The sequence below is a fragment of the Eumetopias jubatus genome, unplaced genomic scaffold (assembly GCF_037043125.1).
Source record: "Eumetopias jubatus isolate StellerSeaLion01/CBP00866 unplaced genomic scaffold, mEumJub1_p1.0 scaffold_6, whole genome shotgun sequence".
Lineage (NCBI taxonomy): Eukaryota > Metazoa > Chordata > Mammalia > Carnivora > Otariidae > Eumetopias > Eumetopias jubatus.
This window is the reverse complement of record NW_028274812.1, coordinates 38976563-38994041: the sequence shown is the minus strand read 5'-3', so window position 1 is coordinate 38994041 and position 17479 is coordinate 38976563. Positions and strand designations below refer to the sequence as shown.

Below are 17479 nucleotides of genomic sequence, written 5' to 3'. Positions count from 1 at the left end.
CAACAGCATGGGTGCAAAAAAAAAATCTACATTAAAACCCTTTGTTGGAATGCTTTACACTTTCCACAGAACAGAAACTAAAATAACCTGTTATACAATTAGTCACAAATACAGTCCTCGAGTTTTTTGCCCATACACATGAGTATTGTCTAAAACATGTCTACTTTGTAGCAGCGAGGCCCTGCCACCACTGGGCTTGGCTGAGTTCACAAATCTGTTGTAACCTGTAGCTTCCCTGTCACTTCCCTGGCTCTCCTCTCCTGCTAAGCTTTGTTTCCTGGCAGTAATTAAAACCTTCTGCCACTGCCATAGCTCCTGCTGCTGCTGGAACCACCATAGCCACCTTGGTTTCGTGGTTTGGCAAAGTATTGACCTCTACCACCATAGGGGCCAGAGCTTCTGCCTCCAAAATTTCCTCCTTTCATGGGTCCAAAATTTGAGGATTGATTGTTGTAATTGCCAAAACTATTATAGCTTCCGCCATCTCGAAAGTTGCTTCCATCATGACCAAGTCCGTCATAGCCATCCCCACGGCCACCATAGCCACCACCACCTCGACTGCCACCAAAGCCACCTCGACCACTGAAGTTCCCTCCACGACCAAAGTTGTCATTCCCACCAAAACCACCTCCACGACCACCACCATAGTTTCCAGAACCACTTCGACCTCTTTGGCTGGATGAAGCACTAGCCATCTCTTGCTTAGATAGGGCTTTCCTTACTTCACGGTTGTGGCCATTCACAGTATGGTATTTTTGAATGACAATCTTGTCTACAGAGTCACGGTCATCAAATGTTACAAAAGCAAAACCTCTCTTTTTGCCACTGTCTCGGTCAGTCATGATCTCGATCACTTCAATTTTCCCATACTGTTCAAAATAATCTCTTAGGTGATGTTCTTCAGTGTCTTCTTTAATGCCACCAACAAAAATCTTTTTCACAGTTAAGTAGGCACCAGGTCTTTGAGAATCTTCTCTTGAGACAGCCCTCTTTGGTTCCACAACTCTTCCATCCACCTTGTGTGGCCTCGCGTTCATGGCTGCATCCACCTCCTCCACAGTGGCATACGTGACAAACCCAAAGCCTCTGGAGCGCTTGGTGTTTGGATCTCTCATTACCACACAGTTCGTAAGCGTTCCCCATTGCTCAAAATGGCTCCTCAGACTCTCATCGGTTGTTTCAAAGCTCAAACCTCTGATGAAGAGCTTCCGCAGCTGTTCGGGCTCTTTGGGAGACTCTGACTTAGACATGACGGCGGTGGGAGGGGAGACTTTAACGATGCTTACTCTGCGGCCTCCACAGGCAGAAAGCCCTAAGACACTTCTTAACAAATACACCCCTCTGGGGCACCTGGGTGGCTCAGTCGTTAAGCGTCTGCCTTCGGCTCTGGTCATGGTCCCAGGGTCCTGGGATTGAGCCCCTCATCAGGCTCCCTGCTCCGCAGGAAGTCTGCTTTCCCCTCTCCCGTTCCCCCTGCTTGTGTTCCCTCTCTCTATGTGTCTCTCTCTGTCAAATAAATAAATAAAATCTTAAAAAAAAAATACACCCTTCTACAATACTCTTAAACTCTAAAACTTCATTTTAATTATCTTGAAATAAAAATAAGTTAGATTTGATGGGATAGAAAAAGTCATTTCATTATTTAAAATCCGTTTGGATGAAGTATCCATTCTTACAAAGGAAAAATAAAGCGTTTCTGGCATTTGGGGACAGATAATGTGGTAGAGAGGGGTTTTATATAAAACATCCCCTCACTGGAAGTTCCTTTTTTACTGGACCCACACATTTTGGAAGACTTCCACTTGTATGTCAAGGATGCTGTCAGGTTGTAGTTTATGTGCATGGATAGTTATATGTGACTGTTTTAGAGAGTTAGTTGAATTAATGTGTGTATGTATAAACTATATTCATAGATTTATTATACCCACATAAAATTTTGGCACACAGGTATTTGCTAAAAAAAAAAAAAAAATACATAATGGACATGAGGCTGACATACTGCCCAAAGTAAAATCATCTGTAAATGCGAAGAGGCTAGAGTGCAAGGAAGATGGAAGGAGGGTCCCTAAGAACAGATGTGACTGCTAATTCAAGCTCCTGGCTCTCACTGCTGTCTACATTGTCCCTATTTGAGTAGAGAAATAGTTTGAGCGAACCATCACAGGATGTGGTCTCTTTACTTCTCCCCTTTCCACCTGTTCTTCCGCCCAGGAGGCATTTTTCTTTGGCAGTGCTGACTGTGGATCACCTGAGAGTCAGTTAGCAACAGTGTACCCAAGCCAGTTACTTGGAGAATTTTCAAAACTCTTTCTGTCTTTGCGCTTGCTGTTGTCTAGCCAGCCTCAAGGCTGAAAGCATCTGCTGTGCAGAAAACCTAGAATATCTTAACTAGAGTTTTAGAATGGAAACCAAAATGGGACTTTCTGTGAACAATTTACTCTGCCTACTAATTGGAAGCCTTCCAACTAGATTTTCCTATAGTCATTCTGATCACTTCTGTTGTCATGCTTAAGAGATGAAATGGTGTCTTGAATCTCTCCTCCTCCCCTTTTCATGTTACCCAAACCGCCCCCCCCCCCGCCCCACCCCAGACAATCCAACATTCAATTCAGTCGGATCCAGTGAACTCTTCCTGAGGGCTTGTCCCCTGCTGGCATTTGAGAAACAAATGACAGGATCCCTGACCTTGACGATGTCACAATAAAAAATAGGGCGAGGTTCCTCAGGATACAAACCATGTGCAAACAGGTACATTTTGGGGACGTGGTAGACAGAGAATACTGTTAGGGCAATTTCTGGTTTAATGTTGTCTTCTTAGCTCCACCCTGTTTTCTGTAAAGTCGGCTAAACCCCTGCTTCTCCTTGCTTCCACCCGTCTTTGAAGCTGCCCTCTCTTCCAGTATATCTCGCTTGGATCTGCTTTCCCAAGGGGCTGCTCGCCCAGCTACTGCTCTTGACTCACTCCAAATCTCTAGCTCATTTCCTCCAACTTCATTCAGCCTTTCTTTCACAGATTCCTGACCCCTGGCAATCCTGTCGCCCTATTTTTCGGTTTTCTGCCAATCAACTCCTAGCTGATTTGGAAATTAGCATCCACAAAGCCCACATTTGCATCGCACATACATAAGATATCTTCCATCTACAGCCAAAGGAAGATGAGTATAATATCCCCACAATTGGGAAGAAGGGCTATTAATCACACAGCCTCCAGCGGAGCAGAGAGGACTGCCAGAACACCGTAATGATGAGCCAGGTGTGAGACTTCTAGTCTTCTCCTCCTTCAGCAGCATTTTCTTCTAGTTAGTATCAGATATCGCATTCAAAAGGAATACAGGTGTGCACAGTTTTAATAAAACCAACCAACAAACAAAAAAACAAAACAAAACAAAAAAACCCACACTTTCAAAATAGATCAAATAAATATGTATGGGAAAAGCCAGGGAGGAGATCAACTACAGAGATGGTGTTGTTCGCATTACAAAAGAATTAAGCCAATTTCTTCAAACCTGTGATTGCAACTGCCTGGTTTACAAAAATGTGTTCCAGAGGAATTAAATCTTTTGATTTGTGTTAACAGTCCTGTGAGGGCTGCAAAATGGGTTAAAATCCTTTCCCAAGCTGTCTCAGCTAGTAAATAAGGAGGATGGACATGCTGACCGAAGTTTTCCTCTGGTCCCAAGGATAGGAAATAGACTGCAGCCTGCATGCCAGCAACAGCTGGTGGGAAATGGATTCCTGAAACCCCCAAATTCAGAGTTCTTCAGTGGCAAAGAATGCCATGATTGATTAGCCATGTCTGCCATGGGTGAAGGGAATGGAGGTGTGTGTGCCTCATCTTTGTTAGACACACATTATACCTCACTTCCTGTGAGCAATAGGATGAACATGGAGGGTGTTTTACAAGGAAATGTAAATAAATAAGCTTTAAGGAAATGTAAATAAATAAGCTTTAAGGAAAAATATTTGTAACAGTACTGAAGTAACTTTATATTTTAAAATATATGTTAGAGTTTCAAATAATACATTGGAAAAAACAAAAATTACATAATCCCTCTTTTTTCTGGTTACCTCCAGAGGACTAATATCTCTAAATTTAAGCTAAGCCTGTCCAACCAAAATTTCTGGGTTTGTTTTCCTTTATTTCCCTTACTTCCAAACACACTTCTAAGTTCACAGCAGATCGATGATTAATAATTTTAGGATACCAGCAGAGGATACTGGTAAAAACGTTAATAAGCTTACTATTTTCTGCAACTATTAAAATTGGCTTAGAAACCATATACAAATTAGCAGGAACATCATAAATGACTTTAGAAAAGGTCTTAATACCTGGTGCACTGTTCATAGCTAAAAACAGGATCACTGTCAAGTTCATCCTTCCAATGTAGCTTACAACATTGCTATTAAAGTGGTAAATAGTAAATCTGAGTTGTGAACTTGCTTCATTTTGAAGGGATAAATGTTTTTTATTTTATTTTATTTATTTATTTTTGCAACATATTTATTTTATTTTATTTTATTTTTTATTTTATTTTATTATGTTCAATTAACCAGCATATAGTACATCATTAGTTTTTGATGTAGTGTTTCACGATTTGTTAGTTGCATATAACACCCAGTGCTCATCACCACATGTACCCTCCTTAATACCCATCATCTGGTTACCCCATCCGCCCACCATCTCCCCTTCTGTAACCCTCAGTTTGGTTCCCAGAGTCCATAGTCTCTCATGGTTTGTCCCCCTCTCTGATTTCTTCCCATTCAATTTTCCCTCCCTTCCCCTGTGGTCTTCTGTGCTATTTCTTATGTTCCACATATGAGTGAAACCATATGATAATTGTCTCTCTCTGCTTGACTTATTTCACTTAGCATAATCCCCTCCAGTTCCATCCATGTCAATGCAAATGGCGGGTATTCATCTTTCTGATGGCTAAGTAATATTCCATTGTAAATAGGAACCACATCTTCTTTATCCATTCGACTTTTGAAGGGCATCTCGGCTCCTTCCCCAGTTTGGCTGTTGTGGACATTGCTGCTATGAATACTGGAGTGCATGTGCCCCTTCTTTTCACTACATCTGTATCTTTGGGGTAAATACTTAGTAATGCAATTGCTGGATCATAGGGTAGCTCTATTTTTAACATCTTGAGGAACCTCCATACTATTTTCCAAAGTGGTTGTACCAGCTTGCATTCCCACCAACGGTGTAAGAGGGTTTCCCTTTCTCCACATCCTCACCAACACTTGTTGTTTCCTGCCTTGTTAATTTTTGCCATTCTAAATGATGTAAGGTGGTATCTCATTGTGATTTTGATTTGTATTTCCCTGATGCCGAGTGATTTTGAACATTTTTTCATGTGTCTGTTGGCCATTTGTATACCTTCTTTGGAGAAGTGTCTGTTCATGTCTTCTGCCCATTTCTTGACTGGATTATTTGTTTTTTGGGTGTTGAGTTTGACAGGTTCTTTATAGATCTTGGATACCAGCCCTTTATCTGTTATGTCATTTGCAAATATCTTCTCCCATTCTGTGGGTTGCCTTTTAGTTTTGTTGACTGTTTCCTTTGCTGTGGAAAAGCTTTTGATCTTGACGAAGTCCCAAAAGTTCATTTTTGCTTTTGTTCCCTTGCCTTAATAGGCATGTCTTGAAAGAAGTCACTGTAGCCAATGGCAAAAAGGTTACTGCCTATGTTCTCCTCTAGGATTTTGATAGATTCCTGTCTCACATTTAGGGATGCATGTTTTTAAATGAAAGAAGGTGAATTTCAAATCACAGTGGTATTCAAATTTTATTGGATGGATTTCAAAAACTAATATGTCTCTTTAAAAGATATTAATATTTATAATATGCCAAAATAAATAGCCCTTTTGCAGCTGTTTAAAGTAATGATGAGGGGGTGCCTGACTGGCTCAGTCAGTAGAGCATGGGACTCTTGATCTCAGGTTCATGAGTTTGAGCCCCACGTTGGGTATAAAGATTACTTTAAATAAATATAATGCATTTTTAAAAAAATTAAAAATAATGATGAAAAATATCAAGTATCAATTTCAAATGTACACAGTTTTCCAATTAATTCTTAACAATTCTTTCAGGATATATGGGAGTGGAAATGCTTAAGCATTAAATTACTCTAAAACAGTGGTTCTTAATGCTGGCTGAGAATAGAAATTATTTACTCACTTGTTTAAAGGATTACCATAAACATGAACCTACTTCTGGAAATTCTGTGCCCTTTAGGCTTAAGGTAGGACCTAGCTGGGTGTCATTTTTGAAAATTTTCTCCAGAAATATCAGTGCCTTCCTTTTCTTTCTTCCCTTTCCCTTCCCTGGTCCTTCTATTGTCCTGAATTGCTCAGAAACACAAGGTATTTGGTCAAAAAATAAAATGATTCTATAATACCAAAATGGTACCACAGCTCCAGTTGCTCCATCAGTTCCTGGAAATGACTTGAGAGTCATTTCCCTTCCAAGTACTACAGGGTCTACCCTGTGATCAAGAACCAAATCTGTGAACCTACAATGTGTCTGCCATACCTCCACACCAAAGAGTGAGTTAGTGTGGAGCCCAAACTGAAAACTGAGTCTTCTGATTCCTAGTCCAGTGTCCATGACTACAACAGTTTTCTTCTTAGGACAGCATTGCTTGCTGCCTGTGATGGAAATGGACAGAATAACAGGCACTCGGTTTCTTTCCTAGCTCCTAGGATGGTCAACAGCTTTGCTGCTTGGCTTCGAATGTTATACACTGCTGCTCCAACTCTAGCTCTCCTGGGTACTCAGATACATAGACCCACTTGTCAAAAGGTGGTAACCCAAGAAATGAAACAGATGTGATTTGTCTTTCTGTAACATCAAAATAGTTTATACAAATACTCATAAAAATATGGGAAGAAGAAACAAATCACAATTGCAAACAAGGGATTTTGTCAATGACAGTCACTGAAATCTGAGAATGAAGGCAGTAAATAGGAAATAGTAAATAGGCAGGAAAGGACATTTCTTGGCACAGTTGAGGGCTGCAAAACATATAAACAACATTCCACAAATTAATTTTAGAACCTGAACTGGGCTTATTCCTAAATAGTAAGAAATAATCAAGATGTATTGATTCTTCTGAAATGGGCACATGTTTAACTTTCTAATCTCTCAGTTCCTCTAGACAATAATAAAGCCATTTTGACACTGTCACTCAAAGCATAGCACCCTGATGTCTTATGAACAGTTATCAATCAAGTTTCGGTAAAAAAAAAATAAACCCTGAGTAATCAGTTATCATGGTCTTTATTGTATTTTGCTTTATTTCTGAAAGGTGCCCTTGTAAATTGGGGAATAGTTCTGTGAGTCCATGAATAAGCAGCGTGCAAGAACTTGAATAGCCTCTAAAATCAGATTAAGTCTAAGATTTTTTGCTTTTAATATTCTCTGGTATACCCTACATGCAAAGTCAGATATATCGGGTAAAATATTCACAGTCTGGGAGTAACAAGCCTTAAAGCTTACACCCAGCTGTATAATAAACTATTTTGTAATCATGAACTAAATGAGATAATTCTTAAGAAATTGCCTGAAAACAATAAAGGTGGTGTTATTTATTTTCTCCTTAGCTCAGTGTCTTCCACTGCTTATTGAGAATACTGTCATTTTTTCAGAATAACTCACAGTGATGTGCAAAAATGAACTAAATCTTACTAAGTTTACTCACTCCCCAGATATGACAGTGATTCTTAAAGCCAGTGTGATACTATTTAGTGTACCAACACACTAGCCTACACAGAGGCAAGTTTTATTCCATATCAACCATTATCATCAGTGTGCACGATCTGCTTTTCTACATAATGTTTGAAGCACTTGCTTACCCCTGAAGCATAATATCACTTGATCTACGACAATACTTAGACACACCATGGAATAAAAATACCAGTTTATTTAAGATAGTGAGGATTATAAGCTACAACAAATTACCAAGAATTAGGTTTTCTTTAATAATATGAGATTTAAGTTGAATTGTCTGAAATTGTACAATGAACCATGTACAATCCCATTTCTTATATTTAATCTTGTAATTATAAACAGCTCAGAATAAATAATAAGGTACATTAAATCAGAAGTTATTTCAGAAAAATAAGTATATGTAAATATACTAAAATAGAGTAAGTTTTGAAAAACATGACAAACTATTGGCCTTGAACAAAGGTTTACCATCTTCCTTTGTAATGTATAATATCATTGTCTTTTAGGATGTCTTTCCAGTCATGATCATTTATTATGATAAAAAGTTTTTAAGAAATGAGTCTTTGATGGCTATTTCCTTTTCACTGGAACTTTTAAACACAGTGACAGAATAATAATAGTGGAATGTGTACATGTTTTCAAATAACAGCAAGGCATTCTCAAAGGAAGGATGTAAAGATGATTGATAATGACAGCTATAATATGAGGGATAATTTATTGTTTAGCATGTGATGCTTGAATGAAAAAGAATAAAAATATGGGCAAACACACTTAAGCTAAACAATGTTTACATAGTAGGAAAAAAAACCATCTGTAATGTTCCTCCTGCACCTTTTGTGTTTACCAGTCTTATAAATAGGAGTTTAAACTCTAATTCTTCTAAACAACTGGGCATATGATTCCTGCTCTTTACTCTCCTCCTGCCTATTCCTGCCCTTATGGCATCATGGTTGCTTTTGTCCCAACTCTGACCTTTATTGTGACTCTCAACCCATTTTAAATTCCCTGAGAATCAAGACCACAACTTTTTTTTTTTTAGAATAACAAAAAATATTTTACTAAAACATAAGATTTACAGAAGTTTCCAGACACGCTATATAAAATGGTCACAAGCTTTTTCTTGAAGGAAGGAGTCTACACTTGACAGCAAAGTCCCAATGTTATTGGTGAGGGCTGTGATGTTTAATGTTTCAATTTTGGTTCAACAATCAAGCTTGTCCATGTACAGCATCTAAATAAAGTTAGACTTGACTAGAGAGCATATTCTAAAGAACTGGTTAGCTGCTTTTAACCAATGCAATTAGATCACCATAAAAAGGGGGAAAGGTTAGGGTTAAGGTTAGACCACAACTTTTTGCACACATGTGTCTATCACTTGTAATTTCCTTCTAACTTTATTCACAATATTATATGTTACTGTACCTAATGAGGCAGCTGCTTGTCACATGATTTTGGTTAATGCTAATTGCAAATATGGCTGCAAAGTCAAGGACTGAATTAGAGAGTGTCATGGCTCCAAGGATATTTTGGCTTTCTTTATCTCTTCTTTTATTCTGAAATGTCTACCTTGCTCTCCTCTCCTTATTGATTCTTAGGTTCTCCACCTTTTAAGTTTAATCAGCCTCTTATCAGCAACTTTATAAATACAAATTGTTTCTTTTACCCTGAACTATCCAGTGTCTTCTAGTCATTCATCTTCACTTTTCCTACCCATTTTCCATAACTATTGATTTCTTTCTTCATCACAGAATTATAGGCAGATTCTCTCTCTTGTTTCTAATTTCTAAATTTTACAAATGATATTTGCTGTAATTTTATACTATTCTCTTAGTTACAGATCATGTTTAGGTCGATTTAGTCCTAATATACTATATCTATTACGATGAAAATCAATTTTAAATGAAATTATACTGTAAGGTCCAAAAAATTTCCATGTCAGTGACTCAACAGTTGTTCTTCTATTCATTTTCAGCAATGTGCTTAGTTCATAAATTTAGGAAAGTCTGTGTTGCTTACAAATTAAAAGGCTCGAAACAAGTTGTCAAAGGAGGCTGAATACTAAAAAGATGGTAAAGGAGTGACCAAAACTAAATGAGAAAATATGTTTAGCCACTCTTTTATTGTCCTTTAATTGTGAGCCTGAGGTCTGAAAATTAGAATGATGTAGCCACGTGGTGCCCACATTTTTTTTTTTTTTTTGGTTCAAACTTCCGATCTTCAAAGCTTTAGAGTTGCTGTGGTACTTAATCTGGGACTGAGTTGGAGGAACTTTAGAATCATATTAATGAAAACATAATTTTGTGCATCATCATTGTCACTATAGTGTATAAAACAACTTTCCGTGTAAGTTATTGTGTTGTGTCAACAGTTCTGTGAGGTGAACAGGGTTAACTGTGAGAACTCCGCTAGTGTGGCTGGAAAAATTATCTGAACACTTAAGTTATAAAAATTATTGAAAGCTCTATTTCAATATATCTGCATGAACATTTACCTGAGATTATTCTTCACTCTTATTTTCTTTTTTGTGATCCATTACAGATTCTTTTTCCCTTTAAACCCTATATGCTTACAGATGTTAATCTCTAGAGAAGGATGCCAATTCTCCCAACAAAGGTGGTTTGTTGCTTGGCTTTGCTTCGCAGAGACCCAGTCAGAGGCTCTGATGACAGATAGTCTGCTTGTCAGCTTTGCTTCATGAATCCAAAGAAAATGGAACTTATCAGAAGCTGAGCCTCAAGCACAACCTGTGCCTCTTATTGGGGCCTTTTCATGCTAGGATTGGCGGGGGTCTCCGTCTTTCATCATTTGGTTCACTGACAGAAAGTGAAGGGAGCTGTTGCACTGTTAGGTACCACTCTGCAGACTGCTATATTGCAAAATAAACAAACAATATATTTTTAGGGCACCACCTGCAGCAAGCAGCTGTACCAAACAGAGCAGAACCACGAAGGATGTGATTTGTTCCATTTAACATGAAGCCTTGAGGTTTAGAAAAGAGGGAGGAGAAGGTTCTATGTATACAACCCACACATCCGCAATTTCAACGGAAGCTGATTTTTTTCTTTTTTAGATTGGAATTGAAGTATCATTATATCTCTCCTCCTTTCCCACCCCGCAACCTCTGGTTGAAAACAATTCTATTATTGGGGTTATAACTGTTAACTGAGAAAATCATTTTTCTCTGCCAGTAAACTTCCTCTTCCATTCAAGGGCAATTTTCTCTCAAGCAACCTATACTTAAATGCCAACATCTGCTATATCTAAGCTGTATATAAATGGTGTCTGGCATTTACATGATGCCAATGACATGATTAGAGAAACTCATACACTTGGCTTACATAGAATTTTCTTCTTATCTTATAGCTTTCATCTATTTCAGTCCTCCTTCAGGATCTGTCTGCCTCTCTAAATGTGCCACGCAAGTCCAAAATATTCTGAAAGCGGAACTTTGAGCTCTTATTCTAATCGACAATCAACTCTTGCATTAACTCCTACCTTTCTGGGCATTAAAGCTGCATAATGCATCATGATAAAATTCCACCATATCTGTGTTGTCTGAGAACCCAGAATGTTGAGGCTGATGCAAGGGATATTTTAAGTACTTGCTTTTTTCCTAGATTTAAAAATCTCCTCATTCTCTTAATGGCTATTGATTCTGACCTCACAAACCAAAGTCACCATTTCATTTTGAGTTCTTCTAGGTGAGCTGGGATAAATATAATTAAATTATGGATGACTCTGGAAGGAATCCAGATAGTTACAAATTGAGGTCATTTTAAGTACAGAGAGGGACAGTTACCTTTAATATTAGATTGGCCACCAAGAACCATATACTGTTTAGCTTTTTCTTGACAACAGACACATTTTAAAAAGAGAAACTGGTCTAAATATTTAAGAGGTGAACTTGAATGCCATCCTTAACTTCTCTACCACTAACTAGATTCTTAGTCTGAAGGAGAAAAGTCTATTGAACATCTTTTTGTGGCTCATTAACACTCTTTGGTGGGACTTATAGATATTGCTCTGAGATTCAGAGAGGTGAGATGAAGGGATTTCAAATCTGCAGTGATGCATGCCTCTAGCTAATAGAGGAAATCAAATCCTGTGAGCCACGAAACGAAGTTTCCTCTATTATTTTCACCTGCATCATTAAGATGGTGATTTTTTTAAAATATTGGGCACAAAATAAATTCCTGCCAAAGTAGTCTCCAAGAGTGTTGAATGTGAGAACTGCTTCCCTCTCCTTCACCTTTCTAACATATTAAAAGAAATTTTCTGGAAAAAAAACCCAGACTGGGTTTTGTTAAATTATGTCTGCTTCTGAAGCCTTGTCAATCAATCAAATTTCTACTTTATGACTTATGGGACAGTGCTTTTCACTGGATGTCGTGGGAACTGGAAGAACGAAGGGAAGTATCTGTAGTTCCAAAGAACAAAAGAGCACCTTTAGTTGGAGCATCCTTATGTTCTGCAAAAGTAAGAGTCAGTTTGATTATCTTCAATTATAGTATAATTAATACTATAATATTTACTATGGTATAGTAATTATAGTAGATCAAATATTCCTCAGGGTTCTCTGGGGAATATTAAGAGTGAAAGAGATAATAAAAGAGAGAGAAAATCTTTTACCATGAGGTTTAGTGAGCGTGGAATGAGGGAGAGGACAGAGTGAGGTAGGTGTAACTGGATATTGAATAAGGCTAAAAACTGTGGGTTGCAAAGGGGAGGATTCACCATTTCAGACACTGAAACTCTGTGCAAAGGATACAGAGACAAAAATCAGGCATCTTCCCCAAGCTTCAGTTTCCTCATTCCTCATCCGCAATAGGCATAACTCATTGGGTTTATGATTATGATTATGATTATTTTTTATTTACATGGTAAAAAAAACACCTAACCTGAAATCTACCCTCTTAACAAATTCTTAATTGTACAATATCATTAACTATAATGTACATGGATGTACAGCAGATCTCTAGAACTTTTTTGTCTTGCTTGGCTGAAACTCTGTACCTACTCAGCAGCAACTTCCAATATCCCCCTCCCCTCAGTACCCGGCAACATGATTCTACTTTATTCTTCTATAAGTTTGACTATTTTAGATACCTCATATAATTGAAATCTTGTAGGGTATATTTTTCTTTGGCTGGGCTTAATTCACTTAGCATAATGTCCTTAAGGTTTATCCATGTTGTCACATATGACAGGATTGTCTTCTTTTTTTTTTTTTTTAAGATTTTATTTATTTATTTGAGAGAGAGTGAATGAGAGAGAGAGCACATGAGAGCGGGGAGGGTCAGAGGGAGAAGCAGGCTCCCTGCCGAGCAGGGAGCCCAATGCGGGACTCAATCCAGGGACTCCAGGATCATGACCTGAGCCGAAGGCAGTTGCCCAACCAACTGAGCCACCCAGGTGCCCGGATTGTCTTCTTTTTTAAGGCTGAATAATATTCCACTGTATTTATATACCACATCTTTATCTGTACTTCATTCAGTAGATATTTAGGTGGTTTCCACCCCTTAGCTGTTGTGAATATACAATGCCAAATATTTCTTTGGGATTCTATTTTAAATTATTTTGGATAAATACACAGAATGGTGATTTCTGGATCATATGGTAGTTGTATTTTTAATTTTTGGAGGAATTGTGCTTTTCATTATGGCTGCACGTGTTGCATTTCAACAACAGTGCACAAGTGTTTCTATTCTGTATATCTGCATCCTCACCAACTCATGTCTTTTTTTATAATAGCCCTGTTGACAGTTGGGAGGTGATATCTCATTCGGGTTTTGATTTACATTTCCCTGATGAGAGTGACAGTTTTTTTTAAATAGATCTTTTAGCCTTTGTATGTCTTCTTAAAAAAATGCTCAAATCTTTTACCTGTTTTTAAAATTGGGGTTATTTTTTTGCCATTGAGTTGTAGGTATTCCTTATATATTCCAGAGATTAAACACTTGTCAGATATATGGTTTGCAAATTTTATCTTCCATTCTGTAAGTTGCCTTTTTACTCTGTTGATTGTTCCCTTTGCTGTGCAGAGCCTTTTATTTGACATAGTCCCATTTGTATATTTTTGCTTTTGTTGTCTGTGCTTTCAATGTCATTTCCAAGACCAATGTTATGAAGTGTTTTCCCTGTGTTTTCTTCTAGGAGTTTTATGGTTTCGTGTTTAAGTTTTTAATTTTCAAAATTTTAATCCATTTTGGATTGATTTTTGTGTGGTGTAAGGGCCTGGTTTTATTCTTTTGGATGTCCAGTATTCCCCAAAACCTGTTTGTTGAAGGCACTGTCTTTTCCCATTGTGTAGTCTTGACAGTCTTATTGAAGATCAGTTGACTATATATGCATGGGTTTATTTCTGGGCTCTCTTTTCTGTTCCATTGGTCTACATTTGTCTTCATGCCAGTACCATACTGTTTTGATGACTATAACTCTGCAATATGTTTTGAAGTCAGAAAGTGTGAGGTCTCCAACTTTGTTCTTCTTTCTCAAGATTGCTCTCACTATTCAGAGTTTTTTCTGGTTCTATAAACTTTTAGAACTGTTTTTTTCTATTTCTGCCAAAAACACTATTGGGAATTTGATAGGGATTGCATTACTCAGTGGCCCCCACCCTCCCCAGACTTGGAATTATTTTCTTAATTTTCTTTTCAGAAAATTTGTTGTTAGTGTACAGAAAAACCAATAATTTTTGTATGTTTATATTTTGTATCCTACAATTTTGCTGAATTCATTTATTAGTTATAACAGTTTTTTTGTGGAATCTTGAGCATTTCCTACATATAAGAACATGTGCTTTTGCAAATGGGTATCATTTTACTTCTGCCTTTCTGATTTGGATGCCTTTTATTTCTTTTTCTTAGCTTTAGCTAGAATTTCCAGTACTATGTTAAGTAGAAGTGGTGAGAGTGGACATCCTTGTTTTGTTCTTGATCTTTGAGGTAAAGTTTTCAGTTTTTCACCATTGAATGTAATGTTAGCTGTGGACTTTTCATATATGGCATTTATTATGTTGAGGTAATTTCCTTCTATTTCTACTTTGTTGAGTGCTCTTATCACCAAGGGGTGTGGACTTATTTCAATTATTTTTCTCCTGAATCTGTTGAAATGATTACAACATTTTTATTCTTTGTTCTATTAATATGGTATATCTCATTGTGTGGTTTTGTAGGTTGAACCATCCTTGTATCCCACTTGGTCATGGTGTATGATTCTTTTAATGAACTGTTGAATTCAGTTTCCTCATATTTTATTGAAGATTTTTGCATTTATGTTCATCATGCATATCGGCTTATAGTTTTCTCATAGTGTCTTTGTCCGGCTTTGTGTTATGGATGAATGTATTCTTCCCCCAAAATTGATATGTTAAAATCCTGCCCCCCCCAATGTGGTATTAGGAGATGGTGACTTTGGGAAGTGATTAGGTCATAAAGGTGAAATCTTCATGAGTGGGATTAGTGCCCTCATAAAAGAGACACTAGAGAGCTTTTTTTTTTTAAGATTTTATTTATTTTACAGAGAAAGACACAGCGAGAGAGGGAGTGGGAGAAGGAGAAGCAGGCTTCCCACCAAGCAGGGAGCCCAATGCGGGGCTCCAGCCCAGGACCCTGCGATCATGACCTGAACCAAAGGCAGACGCTTAACGACTGAGCCACCCAGGTGCCCCTACACCAGAGAGCTTTTTTACCCTCTCTGCCACATGAAGACACAGGGAAGTCAGCAGTCTGCAAACAAGATGCACACCCTCACCAGACCCCAGCTCTGTTAAGACCAGATATTAACTCTGTTAAAATCAAAGCAGTGCCTTGATTTTTGGATTTCTAGCCTCCAGAACTGTGAGAAATAAATTGCTGTTGTTTACAAGCCATCCATCTATGGTATTCTGTTATAGCAGCAGGAACCAACTAAGGTAGAAATTGCTACTGTAAGAAATGTCTAAAGATGTGAAAATGGCTTTGGAACTGAGTAATGGGTAGAGGCTGTACAAGTTTGAGGTACATGCTAGAAAAAAACTGAATTATTAGCAACAGAATTTTAAAGGCAGTTCTAGTAAAGGCTCATAAAGAAAAGAGTATAGCTATAGAGAGTCTCTTTTTTGAGAATAGATATGGATGGGAAAGACCTGATGAGGTCTCTGATGGAAATGGAGCATATGTTATCAGACAATGGATAAAAGGCAGTCCTTATCATAAAGTGGTAACAAATGTGGATGACATGTTTATGTTCTAGTGCCTTGTTGAAGATAGAACTTGTGAGTGATGAAATTGGCTGTTTAGCTGAGGTGATTTCTAAGGAAATTGATGAAGGAGCAGCTTGGTTCTTCTTGCCTACTAATAGTAAAATGCAAGAAGAAAGAAATGGTTTAAAGATGGAATTGTTAAGCAAAATGGAACCAGAACTTAAGTATTTGGAAAAGACTCAGCTAGCCAAATTTTTAAAAATTAGAGTGTGCTCAAAAGAGAACGCTAAGGGTGTGGACAGGCAACAGTTTGATAATGATATGAATACCAACCTAATCTGTCATCTCAAGAGAAGCCAGGTTCTATTCTTAAAGACAAGGAAAGAAGTACTCCCTCAAAGACAACTCAGAGCTCAGGGCTGCCACTTTGACCACAGGTCCACAGTGTGAGGGCTGGTGGAGACTGGGGGGCGAGAGGGATATAGAGAGGTCTCAAAGGGTGGGACTGCCTTTCTGATTAAGGTGGACCAGGATGCCACTGCCTACTTCCTCAGGGATGGGACCCCTGCAAAGAACTGCAGTGTGAGCTGTAACCAGCAGAACCATGTGGGTGGGACTACCTGAAGCCATGGGGCCATGGCCTTACCCTGGGAGACCCTTGGGGATACAATCCCTGCCCAGGAGAGCCAGAGAGACAGAACTGCCACCACAGTGGGTCCAAAGGTAGAACACTATGTCAAAAAGGATTACTCTCATGCCTTCTGGTCTAAAAAATTTGCCTATTATGTGGCGCCTGGATGGCCCAGTCATTAAGCATCTGCCTTCGGCTCAGGTCATGCATGGTCCCAGGGTCCTGGGATCGAGCCCCACATCGGGCTCCCTGCTCGGTGGGAAGCCTGCTTCTCCCTCTCTCACTCCCCCTGCTTGTGTTCCCTCTCTATGTCTCTATCTGTCAAATAAATAAAAAAATCTTAAAAAAAAATAAAGGAATTTGCCTGTTAGGTTTTAGACTTACTTGGGACCATTATCCTTTTCTTCTTTTTCTCTCTTTGGAAGGGGAATGTCTATCTTATGCCTACCCCATCATTTTATTTTGGAAGTACTTGACTTTTTGGTTTCACAGGTTTATAGCTGGAGAGGAATTTGCCTCAGGATGAACTGCACCTTGAGTTTTAGTCATGTCAGACTTACATAATTTTTAAGAAAACTTTGGACTTTAGAATTTAGAGCTTATGCTAGAATAAAACTTTTAGGGCTATTGGGATGGAATGAAGTTATCTTGCATATGAGGACATAAATTTGGGGGGATCAGAATGGAATGTCATGGACTAAATGTTTGTATCCTCCAAAATTATTATACTGAAATCTTAACTCCCAGTAAGATGTTATTGGGGGATCATGAGATCATTGAGAGGTGATTAGATCATGAGGGTGAAGCCCTCATGAATGAGATTGGTACCCTTATAAAAGAGACACCAGAGACCACTCTCACCCTCTTTGTCATATGAGGACCCAGGGAGAAGTCAGCAATCTGCAACCAGAAAGTGAGTTCTCACCAGTCCTTGA

At 38.3% G+C, this 17479-nt stretch overlaps 2 protein-coding genes across 2 annotated transcripts in view; one reads left to right on the top strand and one right to left on the bottom strand.

The window, feature by feature from the left end:
* NKAIN2 (sodium/potassium transporting ATPase interacting 2) overlaps nt 1-17479 on the top strand; it is a 506022-nt gene that overhangs the window by 341714 nt on the left and 146829 nt on the right. The gene's annotated exons all lie outside the window — the stretch shown is intronic.
* Nucleotides 201-1250, bottom strand: LOC148164055 (heterogeneous nuclear ribonucleoprotein A1-like). Its single transcript, XM_088023878.1, has one exon. The coding sequence runs from the start codon at nt 1248-1250 to the stop codon at nt 288-290; it is 963 nt and encodes a 320-aa protein (XP_087880004.1). The 3' UTR covers nt 201-287.

What these genes read in the sequence shown, in the direction of transcription:
- LOC148164055 (XM_088023878.1), bottom strand. Translation starts at nt 1,250, where the DNA reads ATGTCTAAGTCAGAGTCTCCCAAAGAGCCCGAACAGCTGCGGAAGCTC.